This window comes from Montipora foliosa, chromosome 1 (assembly GCF_036669935.1).
Source record: "Montipora foliosa isolate CH-2021 chromosome 1, ASM3666993v2, whole genome shotgun sequence".
Taxonomy (NCBI): Eukaryota; Metazoa; Cnidaria; class Anthozoa; order Scleractinia; family Acroporidae; genus Montipora; species Montipora foliosa.
Genome location: NC_090869.1, coordinates 47,995,607 through 48,013,106, shown reverse-complemented (window position 1 = coordinate 48,013,106; position 17,500 = coordinate 47,995,607). Strand labels below are relative to the sequence as shown.

Below are 17,500 nucleotides of genomic sequence, written 5' to 3'. Positions count from 1 at the left end.
TCAGACTTCTTGTTACCTTCGAGCTTTCAGCTCATTGTCGCACTTCCCTCCAGGTATTCCACATACCCCTTAGACAAATCCTGAGCATCTTATGTTGCAGACTTCCTTCCGTAGTAAAGTCCAGCACATAAGTGCAAAAAAGCTCTGTGAAATATGCCTGGTTGCAACAATTCTCTTGAAAAGTGGTGTCACATTGTAATCTAGTATCGCAAAAATTTGTTTTTTATACAAACATGTAAATAAAAAATATATCATTGTATTAACTGCATACGAAATCAATAGTAATGAAATGCACCTCAGATTATTATTATTATAGTATCCTATTTATTTAACATGCCAACATTATTTTGATACAATTACAATTATAATTCAGTCCTAAACAAAAGGCATCATCTCGAGGCTCTGGGGAATAAACTTAAGGATTTGTATGAGTTTATTCCTCAGAAGCCTCGAGATGATGCCTTTTGTTTAGCACTGAATTTTAATATTTCCAAATTGGTCTGTTTACCCAATAAAGCAAAAATTCATTGCATACAATGTACAAGGAAACAATGAAAAAAAAATTGTCTGGAAAGGTTTATTTGCTTGATCTACATTTACATGGCTGACTGTCTTAAAAAATTTGTCTTCAATAACTTCCCATATATTAATTTGTAATCTAACCAAGGTAATTAGTATCATGAAAAAAATGTACTAATCTATTGGAATAGATTTCAAAGAGATACCGAAACCACGCAAGTAAGATGGCAAGGAGGATAGTGTTAATGAACAGTGACAAGGGTAAGCCATGGTGTCTGAAAATACAAGACTACGTCAAAGATGACAAGGAGACAAAAAATTGCGAACTAAAAAATGAACTTGAAAGTCGTAATTGTATTAATTTCATTCCTTGAAAATTGCGAGAAAGTCGCTCTCTCGCCCATTTCTTCCTTTATAGCGACTGCTAAGATCTAAATCACCCAAGGAACAAGAGCGCTTCATCTGTAACATGATAGAGTCACCAGACCTGTCTGCACCACGTGGCTTGTCACGCAATTTGCTCTCCAGCTTTGATGCACGGAGTACATTAACATACATCTTGTATCTTTTGTACTGTAAACAAAAGTGACAATGAGGCCAGAGTGTGTTCGTTTCCAAAAGAAACTTTGGTGCTACATCGGTGGGGAGGAAACACAAAAATTTGGTTTTATCAAACAACTTTATAAAGGTAAATTAACCAATGTAAGGATTTGTAAGCTGAATTTTGAGCACTCGCTCTTTCTCAAAAGCCTTCCTGTAAGAAGGCTTAACACTTGAAACGTCAGTTCACAAATCTTTTTTATGACGGTTAGGTAGTTTACCTTTATCAACCTCTCCAACAAAACCAAATTTTAAAGTGACAATGGTTTTTGAATAGTTTAATGTCCACATCGAAATTGCAGTCAAGACTTAAATCAAATAGACAAAACAAAAACAACTTATTGAATCAATTCAGCTAATTTTGCCAACAAAGGTTGGGGTTTAGAGTTATTGATTAAATTAATGCAGGGGGTAATTGGGTACGACAGGAAAACTAGAAAATGATCACAGAAAATACTGAAATTAACTTACACTGCACACACGTTTCCGAAGGTTATTAGAAACTAATCATAGCAAGTACCAGGTGATCTGCTGACGTAATATGGAGGACTGGTAAGACAAATTTTTAACGCCGTATCCCACAACCGCGAGCGGCCTTAGGTTTTGTTTCCAAATTTCCTGCAGTATTTCCATCGCCAAAACTCAACAGATCCTTCCGTGTCTCCCACATTACCTGTTACTGAATGAACATTCAAGTGGAAACTGCCGAGATCTAACCTAGTCTCTGCCATGTTGAATTCGGAAATAACATTCAAGGCCGCGTGCGCGTTGTGGGATACGCGCTAAAATTTTTCTCCCCAGTCCTCCGAAGTTACGTCAACCAGATCACCTTGTAGGAGTCAAGTTTGGTGTTTATGATCCAGGACACTCGTATGTTTGCCCTTGGGGTGGTGTATTCTGTTCTAGCTAGAGAAAGGATGAAAGGTTGACTCCACAGTTACCCTGGGTGCCAGAGGAATTTTCTTTTTCAAGTTCAGAGAGAACACTCAGCGTTTCCAAATCAAATGTCGAGGAGGGAAAAAAAACACCTCCTAGTTCGCTGATTGGACATTACATTCGAAGGAGTTTCTGATTGGACAAATCGAAAAACCGGTTCTCAACAGATTTTGCAACAAGAAGCGTTGTGTGACTTCGGCCTGCGAGGAAAGGCCAAACTTGTTGGTCTGTGTGATGCTTCAGTGCCTTCACACACTACAACGGCTTTGAAAACGCGAAAAGACCCATTTTAATTGTAGTTATATTATTTTGCTTATCAATTCACGCATGCGATCGCTTGTAGATACAGTTGTACTCAAGCTCCAGATAAACGTTTCTCGCATTTCAAAGTCTTCCATTCTGCAAGTTAGGCAGTGATCTCTAGCTCTTTGCTGTTACAACATAAAATCCTGCTTTGAACACCTCCAACACTAAAGCTTCGCTCTGAGGGGAAAAAATCCTCAAATACAACAATCTTACGCACCTTGAAATCAATACAACATCGTTAAAATTGCTCCAAAATTATTGAAACCGTTGAAGTGAATAGTCATCACTGTAATCACAATTTTCAGAAAAGTTTATGTTCAATCATGCGTTTTATTGTGTCCGGTGGGAAGGATCCCGAGCCCGGCAGCCAAAACTGGTTTGACGAGAAATCTTAACTGTCTCTACGCACGAAAATGAGGTTCAGGCGTCGTGTGACCAGAGATATTTTTTTTCCTCCTTGACCATTGATTTGGAGTCGCTGAGCGTTCTCTCCAAACTTGGAAAAAATAAATCCTCTGGCACACCGGGTACTCGACAGTCACATTCTTTATATGTTTGTTCACAGCATGAAAACTGAAGCTTAGGACAAGTGGTTGTAGCTGGCCACCATTACATGTATACAAAAATTTGGTTTTATCAACGGAGTTGATAATGTTAATTGGCCAACGTACAGAGATTCTAAAAGCTGACGTTTCGAGCGTTAGCCTCTCGTCAGAGCGAATCTGTTGATAAAACCAAATTTTTGTATCCTACTTCCCCACCGACGCAGCACCGCAGTTTCTTTAGAAACTACCCCCTTCACCATTACATGTATTTCACACCAACTAAACACGTTTAACAAAATAAAAATGAGCAACGGAAGGCTAAAAGACTGAATTTTACGTAGGGTTCATGTAAGTTCTAATGTGTGTCTTCATTGTGTTGACTTTGGAGTCTACATTATGTCAGGTAGTAACTTGTATCACGAAAACATTTTAAACTATGTTTAACTAAACAGCTTTTAAACGTGTTTAAGCTTTGGTGTGAATGCGGTATTAGTCTAAAACAATAGATGAACAAGAGTTCCACTTGGAGTGGGGAGAAGGTGTGGGTCTCATACCCTGAGGAATAGCCCACTGAAAGCCGTTTACAGTTTTTTTTCCCATTACCCACCTCATACTCAAAGAATTCATGTTTCTCCTGCCACTCCTGAAAATTAATATGAAAGAAATACAATCACGTATTTAAATCACCAGACAGCAATAAAAACATCAAATGCCACGGAGATTTGTGACGTATGAAGGAAAGAGAAGATAAATTATAGGTTTGAAGGAACGGTCTGAAAGAAATTGAATAAAAAACTAAAACAACTCCATTAACAGTATTTACATCAGTCATACAATCTTGCATGTATATAAGGGGGGGGGGGGGGAATTGGGTGGCCAGCCACCCCACCCCCCCCCCCCCCCCATTTCGACTCCTTTTTTTAGTATTTATCTGCTTTTGTTGCATTTTATTTTGGCTGGTACAGTTACTGTTTATCTGGCGTGAACATTTTAAAATTAATATCCCTAAATCTGCCACTGTATATGCATAAGTTAAAAGTGGTTCAACTGAACTTCTTCAAAATTGTCTGATTGGTAAGCACATTGCCTATCTATCTGAAGTCAGTGTGTGTTCCTTGAAAACTTGATGATTCAAGGAATCATTCATCTGAGATGACCGGTACAAACGTTTGCTCGGAATACTGAGCAATGACACGGGTCTACATGTAGTTTGGTTTTATCAACGGATTTGATAATGTAAATTGGCCACCGTAAAGAGATTCTAAAAGCTGACGTTTCGAGCGTTAGCCTTTCGTCAAAGCGAATCGAAGAATTATGGGTTACGTGTAGTTTTTATAGTAGAGTAGGAGCTACGCTATTGGTGGTAACATGGCAACGTGAAAAATAGGAATATATTAGTTAAATCAAAAGCGTTCGTTAATACCGTGAGGATTAAGGGTGCCGATTTGGAAGATGAATTTTGTTCTAGATTCTTGCGGCTTTCCGTCGTACCTAGATGTAGGGAAAGGCCGCAGATAGCCACGTGTTTTTTGGAGTGGTTAGGTAGATTAAAATGACCTTTTACACCTTTTACACCATGACACCTTCGCGATGTTGAGAAGAATGACAAAGATGCATCTAAGCCAGTCGCTCGTCATTTTAATGACACCAGATAAGTATGTTTCAAGCAGAAGTTCTTTGAAACCACCCAGGTATGAGAAGGTGTTAAGATAAAAGGCTATTGAAATTATTTTGAAGGAAAAAGTCTTGGAATCACAGAAAAAAAGCCTTAAAACTTACTTCCAACTCTCTGCCTGTAGCACTAGTTGGTTTGCTCCGTAGACTTTCAATCAGTTGCTCTTCAGCCTCTTTACTCTGAAAACAGTTTTAAGTATAGGTAATCCCATGATTTTGAGTGCAATTTGGAATAAATAAGAAAGAGTACATTTTTTCAAAGACAAGCAAAATTGCATGAGAAAAATCATGTAATTCCTTATTAATAATATACATGAAAAAATACGAAATGGTTAAGCAGAAGAAACGCACCATCCAGGGCGTGCGTTTGATTTCAAAACAAAAGATTTGATTGGTTAGTTCAAATTTCTATTGTTTCTAAACCAACAAAAATAAAATTTTAATTGCACTGATGTTACACGTTTTTTGCATTGTATTACAGCAAAACTGCACTGCTTTTTAGCCAATCAAAATTGAGTATTTGTTTCGTATTTATTATTACCAAAGTTACTACAGGTAGTTTAATATGGCGTCTCTGAACTATAATAATGATTATTAAAACCATATTTTCACAGTAATTTGAATCAAGCATTACAGTAAGAACAACCAAGTATCTCACCTTCTTTTCATGATGTTCCAATTGTTTAGTCTGTTTGAAACAAAAAAAAATCAGCTTCAAGTGAAAAAAAAAACTCTTATGCTGCAAGAACTATGAACAAAGAGTCACTGTGATTTGGACAAACCATTGTTCTGATGATAAACTGACTTTTTGTGTACTGCTTACATTGTACATTGTATAAAATGTCAAATACCAGGTATTGGTCAAGGTACTTCAGTCAGTCGCAGGTTGTCGCCACATTATTATTATTATACCATTACAATACCATTATACCAATAGGGCACAATTTTCTTGCAAATGGCAGAAACAATGAAAAATCGCATGCACTTTCCTACCAAGAAACCTGAGCTGAGTGAAAAGAGCTAAAACAAGAATTTCCGTAAACATTTGCCCATCATACATGTACATTGTAACGTTCTTTCATTGCAATAGACCCTATGCAAAAATGGCTGCCTTTAAATTGCTCTTTTGTTCATATTCAAAATAGCCCAACTAACCTCGTTCAGGATAACAAATTCTTTGGAATTTTTGTCTCAAAAACGAGGCTAGTTGGGCTACTTTGAATATGAACAAAAGAATAATTTAAAGGCAGTCATTTTTGCATAGGGTCTATGGAACCTGACCATGACCAAGGAAGCAGGGATGGCGCAGTGGTGAAAAAACTTGTCTCCCACCAATCTGGTCCAGGTTCTACTCCCGGCCTTAGCGTCACGTGGGGGGTGGGGGTTGAGGGTTCTCTACTCTGCTCCAAGAGGTTTTTATCCTGGTACAGTACTATGGTTTTAACCTCTCTTCAAAACCCAACCTAGAATTTCATATAAATTGATTTAACTTTTGTACTGTACAGTTTCCCCAATAAGAACCCTACAGTTGACACTTATGATGTACATAAAATTCATTATTATTACTACTATACACTTTCAAGAAAATCATCCTACATGTAACCCACTTACCAGAGGTAACTGTGTGCGGGAAAATGGCATTACAGGCCTCTGGAACCTTTTGCTGTAATACAAAATAAAAACAAAAATTATAGCAACATTTTGTGGTAGGTTACATGTACATGTAAGTGTAAATCCTATGAAAATAGCACTCTCCATTGCACCAAAACAATCAAAAATAAAATAATGCAATGGAGAGAGAGACGGAGACAGAATATGTCACTGCCTATTCTGAATACACTTCTTCAATGTCCAAAAGAAAGAGCTGAAACAAAAAAAAAACCTAGAAGGAGAAAGTCACTGGGAACTGATATTAAACACACCATGAACCAACAGGAGCAGGCAACGGTGGAGAGGAATATGTGGCAGCAACAAGATTGATGGCTTCAATCCAGTCATTCATATCTCGAAGATTCCTACACGGCAAGACAAAATAGTACAATGTATTAGAGTTCATTTTAAGGTATTTGACTTACAGAGACAGGGTTCTCCCTAGTTTTCAGCACAACATGTAAGGGACCTTTTCAAACCGGTAAAGCTTTTGGTTAATGTTGGACGTTCTGCAAAGGATAAGCAACTTCTGAACATTTGCAGGCGGTAATATGTGCTCTTACCAGCGGTAAATTTTACCGGTTACTGCCTGATAAGGAGAACCCTGAGAGAACACAAATAGTGTGTTTCTACATATGCAAAGAACTTCCAAAATTCAGTGAGGCTCCAAAGTCAATGCGAGTCATGCGCCATGGCTCCAAGTTATGCGAGTGAACATGGTGCACTATGCGAGTCAACATGCGAGTCACACAGTTATTGAAAGCTAACTGGGTGCTTTGACTTAAATGCAACACTCGCATAGCTCGCATGACTCGTTGACTCGAAGATTGCCCAGCCCCTCCAGAGTAAATCATAATTTGAACACTTGAGTGTGTCTGCAGTGTAAAATTGATAGCATTGTTTCCTTCATCAAATGGGTAAGGGTTTTTTAAGGAATCACTGATACAAATATTGGTTGACAAAAGGTTCTCCATAACAACCCCAACTCACACTCTAAACATGAAATATATTTTTTTCAATAATTAAACATAATTAACATAGTAATCATGGACTTGATGCGAACAAAAGCAAATAAAGTATGTTTTTAATTTGACAAAACGATCAATAATGAGATTGAAAATTAGTGACAAAATGACGAAACTGTTCAACTTGAGAGGAGCTACAGCTTGTTTGCAGTGCAACACTTCAGTTAGATGTACAGTATTCCAGTATTTACTTCAATCTGTTGAGTTTTGGCACATACTTTCCTTGAAAGAGGAACTCTCTCCAATCTGAAGTAACAAATCTGAACACAAATGGTCTCTTGATATAATCTGTCGCTCGACTGGCCAAAGAATGATGTACACCTAAACAGTGTCTCGTATTTTCTGGGCTGGTAACTTCATCAGACTGAAAAAAAAAGAGGCTGGGTTTTAGTTGCAAACTGGAGTATATAATTAGTATGTGTAATCAAATGGCAACGAGTGAAATTAGGAAATAATTTCACACACGTTTTGTCAAAATTCTGATAATTTCCCAAGCCTTTAGGCGAGGGAAATTATCAGAATTTTGACAAAACGCAAGTGAAATTATTTCCTAATTTCACAAGAAAACCATTTGATTACCTTTTAATGTTGTGGGTGACAAATTACGCTCACAACCGTAATTGTAAAATCGCTCGAGTACTTTATCCAACTGCTCTGGAAGAATCATCTCCAGGTTTTTCTCAAGGCTATTTGGCTACACCACTTCTCAAAAACTCTCACCCAGTTAATTGTGCTCTTTCACGTATTTAAATTTTCTGTCGCTTCTTTTAATTTCGTAACTTCTTTAATGGTCACTGTCTTAAATCTAGACGCCATCTTGGCTCTGATCGAGATACAAGAGATGTTACCATGGCAATTTTGTAATTTCACATGTGAAATTATAAATTAATGCTGAAATTTCGCGCCTAAATTAAGGAGTAATTTGTCACCCACGATATTATCAAGAATAACCCACTGACCTAACACATAAGACACAAGCAAATTAATTATTACAGTCAATAGTTTGTGTGAAATATTCTTTTCGTATTGTCTATTGTGTTTCGGCTCTGTGTGTGTGTGTGTGTGTGTTGTGTTGCATGTTTTTTGCTCCTGGTGTCTACATGTGCATATTAAACTGAATCAATACAAGACTAGTATCTAACTCGGATACCTAATGGTTTACTGAGATGCTAGGCATTTTCTTACCTGTAATGTACTTTTACTTCTTTCTATTATAAATTGCATGTAATTGTCCATTAGCCTAAAATTACCTCTTGTAACTATATTATAATTACAAAGTGAAATGTAAATGAAGCTTGTTGTTGCATCTGTTTCATGTTCACAAAGATGACTTAGTAATGGCAATAATTTCAAGATGAACAAGAAAATTAACACAGTGTTTTGAAATACCCAAAGGATACTGAATAATAATTATGTTAGTTTACATGTCCTAAACAGCCAAACAAGATATGAATGGGTCTATCAGGGAAAAAATGATCCCAATAAAATCTACCGGCAGTTGATCTTGAGTGTGGTTACCTTGTGAAGAAACAGTATCATTCCTTTCAGGGTGGCAAAGAATGGCATCCATTTCCTTTTCCAAGCTGAAGCTGTGATAGCAACATCTTTATTAGTTATAAAGAGATTAAAGTGATCAACAGGTCATAATTGTTTTCCACCATAAGGGGAGCACAGAGCCTCTCGATAAAGTGTAAAATGTACATGGGTATTTAAGTAAACAACAAAAAATGCTCGGTAACCCATCAGAACTCAATGATGATGATGATGATGATGATGATGATAATAATAATCATAATAAAAAAATAATAAATAATAATAATAATAATATGGTGACAGCGTATTGGGATGTGCCTGTTTTTGCCGAGCACTTGCAAGTAAGAGCCAACAGAGTTGACGCTAGGTTTGTAGACATGGAAAACAAGGACATGATGCTGATAGAGATGCGCTGTCCCTGGATGGACAACAGAAAGCAGAAAGAAGAGGAGATGACCTTAAAGTACACGCCTATGTGACTAGAGCTCAAGAGACAGCACCCAGGGTTCAAGATTCGATAATTCAACATCGTCATTGACAATGTCAGCACAAAATCTTAGAGATAAATCAGCATACTTGGAACGAACATGTAAAATAGATGCAACACAAATACACAATGAATTACAAAAACAAAGAGAGAAAACTTTGCAAGACATCAATAATAACATCCAACAGGAGCATGCCGTCATGAATGAAAATTCCGATAACAACAGCAACCAAAGGACGAATGCTTTAACACCTGAAGATTTAGAATGCGTGAATGAAATCATACAAGTTGCTAAAGAGATTTATGGAGAAATTGCCACGAACATGGGCAACACGGAAAAACACGAAATCAACACATTTATGAAGAAGTCTGTTATCAATTCCATGCAAGGCAAAAGCTGCGAACACTTAAACACTGCCAACACTGCAGTACTACATGTGGACAAATTGGCAGATTAACATCTTAAGAGATCTTGACAGGCTAACAATAAACATAAACATGAATTGACACAACTCCTGTATTTGCCCCCTGAAGAGGGAGGAAAAGAGGTTATCGAGATGGAAGCACTTTACAAACTCACAAAGATAAAGATAAAGGTGGCCCGCTACCTTAACACCTTGGACAAAGTTAGTTAAGTCTTTTCAGAAGGGAAAGGAAGATAGGAGTTTGAAATCAGTATTTAAAGATTGTAAGATATATACCAAAGAGCTACGGCTGCCAATTTAATGATGGAACCACACTTATCCGACAAGCCGCTAGAAAGATCAGCGGTGGTCATAATAATGAAACAGTGGTGGAGTATAAGATACGTAAGAAAAATGAAAGAAAGGAACAGTGGAGGGAAAAGGTTAGGCACGGACAATTTGTATGACAGACGGAAGAAATATTAGGGAATGAATCCTGGTTTTGGTTAAAGAAAGGAAGTGTAAAAAGGGAAACTAATAATAATAATAATAATAATAATAATAATAATAATAATATAATAATAATAACAACAACAACAACAACAACAACAACAACAATAATGTAATAATAATAAGTTGTCCATATTTAACAAGGGTAAATGCTGATTACTGGTAACCCAGTAGTTTACATAGCAGCCCCTCGAACGAAACAAAGCAATGCAAAACTAATGAACACAAGAATTGCAACTGGTGGGAGACAAACTTTTTGGTTATTTATTTGTTGCTAAGTAAGTGTTGCTACAGGAGAAATAGTTCTACATGGCACAATGTTCGGTCTTTTCTGCACTTGGTGTTTATGCACCACTGAAGCTAAATTCAAGTTGTTAATACTCACTTTTCTTTCCCTCTGAGCTCATGGTGACCTTTCGATACAACAATCCTTCTTTATAGACCTTATCAGAATCACTCGCTTGAATCTGCAAATTAAATTAATTTCAAAAACTCATTCATAATTCCTGAGCCTAACAGCTGATGAAAACACCAATAAAATGTCACGTGCATGAGCTCTACATCCTGATAAAACACTCCTCGTTAGTACATTATATTCTTTATAAAAGAATACTAATAAGGCATAGCTTGTTTTTCTTGTATGCTAATATTCTCCTCTCACAATTTGAATCATAGTTTTGAGTCCAGAAGGACATGCTTTTTGTAGAATGCAGCACATGCAGCACATGTTTTATTGGGTCTAAAAACACTTGGGTACTCCTCCTGTTTTTAAACCTCGATAAAAACACTGTTGCTCGTTTTTTAAACCTTACTTAAAATGATCATCATTCCGTACAAAAATTAAAAGGAGTCAATAATAAAAAATACTTTAAATCATTTTTAGTTATCAATAATTAATTTGTTCAACTTTATCATCTTTTGCCATGTATTTAAAACTAGTATTAATCCATTGACCTCTGTGAGTGAGACTTAATGGGGACATAGTCTTTGAGTGAATCCAGCTGTTGATAACCCTTTCAGCCCCGTGGGGGTTCCCCATTGAGAAATAAAATCGTCTGGCGTTAGACAGAGTAAAATCTATAAGTGGCACTATTGGGAGTTAAAAGGTTTAACAGTGAGAATAAACTATAACTCTGCCTAACACCAGACGATTTTCCTTGTCAACTGGGGGCACCTGGAGTGTGTGAGGAGTGAATGGTTGCACTTCCTATTTACTACATGTATAATTATATATAAGAAAACTGCAACCAAAAAAGTGAGAAAACATAAAATAATAATGGGACAAACATCATTTTTAGTTTGTGGACATTCATTTTTGTTTCAAAGCAAAAGAACAAAAAAATAATGTACCTCTATGAATGGATTTCCCAGAGAGCTTGCCTACAAAAAGAACAAGGAGGTAAGAAAGATGTAGAAGAGAACCTGATGTTTGCATGTTTTGGATTATATTAGTACTCTAGGACCAGTTGTTCAAAAAATGCTCAACACTAATCTGTGATTAAATTCAAACGGAAGTTTAAATTAGCAATTTAGTAATTTCACAATAAAGAAAAACAGAAGTGTGAGTCAAACTTGGAGACTAAAAATCTTGTGGAAATCTTCACTAACTAATATAAAAGGCAATTGAAGTTTCAGGTACATGCAAAAGTACCTTCCTATGAGAATAATTATCTTTGTTGAAAGGTACTCTGCCACTTCCCAGAGATGACAAAATGGACTTATTAAACCCTACCCTCAGTCACAACAAAGTAAATCAAGTAAAATGGTCAACAATTCAAGGAGCTTTGAAGAACTGTGGATTTACCAGTTTTCTTTGTCACATAAAACAGTGGGGGGAAGACATGGCATCAATCTGTGTCTTAGCTTTGTTTAATTGTGTTTTCTTATAATGTACCAAATAGGAAACTACAACATAAGCGAACAACAAAAGAAATAAATGAATGTTTGCCATTACCACATCATGTGTAACTGCATGTATTGCGTATTTGCTTCCCAAATACCTTGCACATCACGTGCCTATCTTCAGACAGAACACTACATGCCACCCCTATACATTCGTTCAAATGGTATGTCGTTGCCACCCTTTCTTATGTACTAGGGTGCACCCTCCAACGGTAGTCCTATTTAATGCCAAAGATGGTGTTCTGTCTTTGTTTTTTTATTTTATTGTTTAAATACAAAGCGTTAATAAGTTGTTAACAATTTTCCAAAACAGTGAGCAGACAAGGGATGTTTCATGTGCAGTAGATGCTCATTATTAACTAGTCTCCAAAGAATAGTAATGTTACAAAAATGTGTAATCAGAATAGTGAACAAGTCTGATGATTGTGCTTATATAGACCCTATTGAAACTCTTACTTAAATTTCATGATCTTCATATGGTACAGCTTGGTTTTTTCATGTTCCAATTTAAAATTTCTATTCACCCTAGAAAATTTGAAACTATATTTAGGAGAAATACCAAATCCATGGCTACAACACATGGATGCAAAATCCTTTTGTCTTCCATTGTGCCGAACAAATATTCGACAGTTCTCTGTTTTTTATCAAGGTCCAAAGCTTTTCAACTCCTTCCCTATTGATATAACTGACTTACCATCTCTGGTCATACATGTAGATAAAAACTTCTTGCTTTGAACCTTTTGTATGTCATATTACAGCAGTTATCAATAACACACGCCACTCAACAACATATTTTCATATTTGAAAATAAAATCTAGGTGGATGTCAATCAAATGTTTCCATGATGAATTCAGAGGCCATCAAGAGAACAGGAGTATCATCATGGAAACATGCAAAAAAGTCGTTGAGGGGCGCATGTAACTGATAACCGCTGTAATATCCATCTTAAGTTCACATGAGGGTACCTAAGCTCACAAGCCTTAATGGCTTTTATTAGGCTTCCGCGCCATTTAAGTCATTTTTTCTTCTTTCTGTCATCTATTTTTAATCTCTAAGTCCATTTATGCAGTGCAGTGGCAAATAAATAAAGAAATAAATTGTTTGTGAGCTAACTGGGACAAATCAAATTACCTTGGAACTATTGGGCGTGAGTGTTCTCTTGGATGGAGAGGGCGTTGGTACTTTTTCTCTACAACTAACAAACCAAAAAATCACGTAGCAGGTTAATTACAAACATCTGAAAATGTAAATGTGAGGCATGTTCTTTCAAGATAAGTAAAATGGATTTTGCACAGGGAGACATCCCTAAGGATGCGAGAGCGTGCGATGTCAATTGTTATTTTGAAACAATTGCAACGGCTGATTTAAATGATCAAGGAAAATGTTCCATAAAAACCTCAAATCGTGACCTTTTCCAAAAATCCATTTTATGGAAAGCCACATGAATAAAATAACTGTTCACTCACCCACTATTTTCTGTATAATTTGTCCTGAGTGATTTGATGGGTTTTTGGGACGCTTTGATTTCCCCTTCAGATCCGACACATCATCACAATAGAGGCATGCAGCTTCCAAGACCGCTCACGGCCGAATTAACCAATCAAAAAGCTCAGGGTTGTTCAAAAGCCGATTAACGCTAATCCCAGATTAAAAATTAATCAAGGAGTTTATTTCTCTACTCCCAAATGCTGTTCAACGCTGATATTCAGCAGAACTTGACATTAGAAGAAGTCAATCTTGAAAAACAAGAATAAGAAAAATAACCTTTCACCAAAAAGTTGAAAACATGAAGCAAAAGTTTACGCTAATCCTGGATTAAGTTAATCGGCTTTCGAACAACCGGGCCCTGATTGATACTTTTGTCTCTCGTGGGAGAAATCTGAGATTTTTGATTGGCTAATTGATTTTGACCAAATTCCAATGATTGATCACTCCTGCCCCGATAATATGGTGATGGAAAAAACCTGAGAAAAGCTTGAATATCAAGCAGGATTTCGAGGTTGCTGGACCGTGTAAATGTAAAATGCAATGATTTTTGGCAAGATGTTAGCAAAATTATTGAGCCTTGGAGGCGAGTGACCTTTGGAAGTGGGAGAAATTCGGCTAAGTTCTGGAGGCACTCAGCTGTGAGTAGTCTTGGAAGCTGCACGCCTTGTCTATTTATATTGTAAGTGACCACGTGTAGGATCTGAAGGGGAAGTACACTGTATAAACATGTAACCAGCCACAACTTACAGTTAAGAGTGAGAAATTCCTTGTCATGAGCAATAGACCTTGTGTATATAGAAATAGTTTTATACCTACCTAAATCCCTCTAGTGGCTTACTCTTGATTTCCTGATAAATTCCCTAAATAGATGATGCATGATATATTAGCTTAAAATAATAAAAGTAAAAAAAGATGCATGCTGCCTAAATTAGTTACAAACCTTGAGTAGGTCCTTTGGGAAGTCCTTTCCATCACATAGTCCTGATAAGTTTTCTATGAACTGTGGTTGAGTCATCTTCTTATGAAGATTCTTTGGAAATAATATCAATATAAAATAAGTATAATGGTGACCCTACAAAATTAATGTACATGAATGGAGAATTTAGTTCAGTAGGAAGATGTGCAAGCTGGCGCTTTGAGTATTTGCCCTTCATCAGATCTTTATCAACTCATTCAGTAAAACAAAATTTTGGTGATTCACTTCCCAACCATGCAGTACCATAGGAGCATAACAACAGGTCATTGTTGCATCAGTACAGAAAAAACCCTAAACGCTTGCCAGTGCTAACATTAGTCCTGGTATATTTTGCATAGCGACATAAATAAACTTTGTACAGTATTTGTTGTCACTGTCGATGATTTGTCCTTCAGAATCAAGAGCCCACTTCTAGAAAACAGTTTTTGTATTCAGATAAATTTAACCACCCTTTTAAAAACTTCTTCATAAAATTCCATTGGCAACCATAGAACTGTGGATGAGTTGAAACTTTTCTGAGTCGCACTTTGTGCCATTTCATGTGCGAAATGGTGGTTGCCGTGAAGGATTGGAAATACATGTAGTTTAAACTCATTGGTAGAAAAAATATCCTGCGAATTTATGTTGCTGATTAGATGGCTTAGCGGTTAATTCAGAAGCGACATAATCTTGGATGTCCAATGGTGCAATGGTTCGAATTCTAGGAATGGTATGGAATGCTGTGGAAGGTCAAGGTAAGTGACAAAGTCTGTGAGTAATAATGTAAGGATAGATAGTAAGGAAGAAGGGAAGGAAAGTGAAAGACGGTAAGTGGAGGAAGAATGGAAGGAACGAGAAGGATAGAGGAGAAATTTAATCAATCTCTTTCTTTTATTGTTTTCTTTTTTATCCCCCCTTTAATTACATCCCAAAAAAGGGAAAACCCTTTTTTGAACAGTTAATAATAACCTACATGTACATAGGTTTCAAACATTTTAACCAAGGTTGAAACGAATTAACCTACGTTAAAACAAATTGACCTGAAATCATATTTAAATTTTAACCTCCAACACATACATTATTATTGAAGTTGTGGTTCAAATTTTTTTCTTAGTTTAAAATTTTTCAAACCTCTTACTTCAATTATGATTTTTCTTTGTCTACATTATTCATTATCATAATTTGAAACAAAATTTAATGAAAATCAAAATTGAACTGGTTTGAGAAAAACTGAACCACAACATGTACATGTATACACAGCTTTTACTGTTTGTCAGGTTTGATTCTTAAAACAAACCAACTCCAACATTCATCGTATGAGTCCTTGAATGAATTCACACCAAAAAGAAAATATTTTTTCCACAGTGTATGTTGTTTAATGTTCACACAGTGACCAGCAAAGCGATTAGCACTGTAAGGTTAGGAGGTCAAAACTCACCTCACCATGAAGGTCAGAGTTGAGCAAAAGGATAGCACACACCAACGTGTGTGTTGCATCTGAAGAAAGGGAAAAAGATAAATTTTGACATGATGTTACACTGTTGAATGAATGACATTAATGTAGCATATCAAGCCACTCATACACACGTTCATAAAATCAATTTGGGTAGGGATTTGATGTATAGACTGAGAATTATCCTTGGTGAACTAAAGTTAATGCTCTTATTCTTTCTTTACATTTCCTTCACCTCACAATATATGACATACTTTGTATTTAATATCAAAATTCACCAACATAATAATATGGAAGTTCTTGTGTTTTGAATAAAATTATTAATGCAGTAGGCCAACAGCTGAAGTACAACATGGGTATGATGGAATATTAATATAAGATGTATATCATATGTGAGTGTTCACTCTAGGCAAACACCTCATTCACAGTTCCTAATTTCTTAACTTTTTTGGGCACCTATTTTAAACCATGTTTCTTAATGATATTAGACATTAATTACTTTCCAAGGCAAACCTGGGTACACAGCCTGGAAATCTGTAGCCCCATGGGATGGACTAACTAGCAAGAGCTTGAGTCATGCAGTGTAGTTTCTAATCCCATTTCCAGCCAATCGTTTTTTCCCACATGACTTTTTTTGAGGTAGGTTCTTCTGCATGGCCAGTCCGTCAGACCGTACAAGTATTTTGTTTGTGGATTGTCGCTCGGCTCTTCTTTCTATTATCTAAAAGTACTAGTTACACTTGTAGATGCTTTTTACAGTGAAAGAAGTTGTTTGTTGGCAAAGTTGGGTTTTTGATTGGCATTTTGCTCCAAGCAAAGTTGAAGGTTCAAATTTTGCAACTTATGTACAGTTGAAGTCCAGTCAGGTATGTCTCGAAGTGTACTTTATTACTTGTACATTGTAAACCTTCGAAATGGTTGTTTTGGAATTGATAACTTCATTATTTTGGAGGCCCTTCAAATGGATTTGAAACTATTAATTTTAATTTCTTCAAAGAGCATTTACCTGTGGAATCCTGAAATGGCGAACAGAGATGTTGCTGTATGGACTTTCACCACGTAGTTTTCGTGGAAAACCAATCAATCGCGCTTAATGCTAAGAAGTCATGGTGTTGAATTGATATTTCAACCTCCTTACAGTCCTGAATCTAATTCTTGCGAGTTTTTGTTTTAAGTCGATGAAGGCATATTTGAGACAACATGAACAGTTTTCACAGAACTTGCCATAATTCAAGGTTTGCAAACAACATCACGCCAGTGATAAATACATCATGGATTTGTTCTTTGAGAATTAATTTTTGCACAGCCTTGCAAATCCTACCCAAATTTAGAGTTATTGTGCCGTAAATTTACATTGTAAAAATAGAGTTCAAGGTTGTTTTGAACTGGTCCAAATACCTGACTCTGGGAATGTAAACACCTGGCAGCAAGTTGAACTTCCTTGCAGCAAACTGCCAATCAAAACACCGTCCAACATTGCGTATCAAAATATTATCGCAAAGTGGTGCGCAAA

The 17,500-nt window shown here is 36.5% G+C and overlaps 1 protein-coding gene across 3 annotated transcripts in view; it reads right to left on the bottom strand.

Moving 5' to 3' along the window:
• Positions 1-871: 871 nt before the first annotated feature.
• The window catches only part of LOC137999979 (PH and SEC7 domain-containing protein 1-like), a 32,487-nt gene continuing 15,858 nt past the window's right edge, over positions 872-17,500 (bottom strand). For all 3 annotated transcript variants that reach the window (XM_068846039.1, XM_068846046.1, XM_068846055.1), the window contains 14 exons: positions 15,973-16,031; positions 14,520-14,609; positions 14,396-14,439; positions 13,223-13,286; positions 11,540-11,569; positions 10,575-10,656; positions 8,774-8,844; positions 7,474-7,619; positions 6,503-6,595; positions 6,192-6,243; positions 5,239-5,268; positions 4,686-4,760; positions 3,514-3,549; positions 872-1,092 (listed from right to left, as the gene is read on the bottom strand). In XM_068846039.1, the coding sequence (XP_068702140.1) occupies positions 883-1,092; positions 3,514-3,549; positions 4,686-4,760; positions 5,239-5,268; positions 6,192-6,243; positions 6,503-6,595; positions 7,474-7,619; positions 8,774-8,844; positions 10,575-10,656; positions 11,540-11,569; positions 13,223-13,286; positions 14,396-14,439; positions 14,520-14,609; positions 15,973-16,031 (1,082 nt within the window). In that variant the 3' untranslated portion in view covers positions 872-882. The remainder of the gene's footprint in view (positions 1,093-3,513; positions 3,550-4,685; positions 4,761-5,238; positions 5,269-6,191; positions 6,244-6,502; positions 6,596-7,473; positions 7,620-8,773; positions 8,845-10,574; positions 10,657-11,539; positions 11,570-13,222; positions 13,287-14,395; positions 14,440-14,519; positions 14,610-15,972; positions 16,032-17,500) is intronic.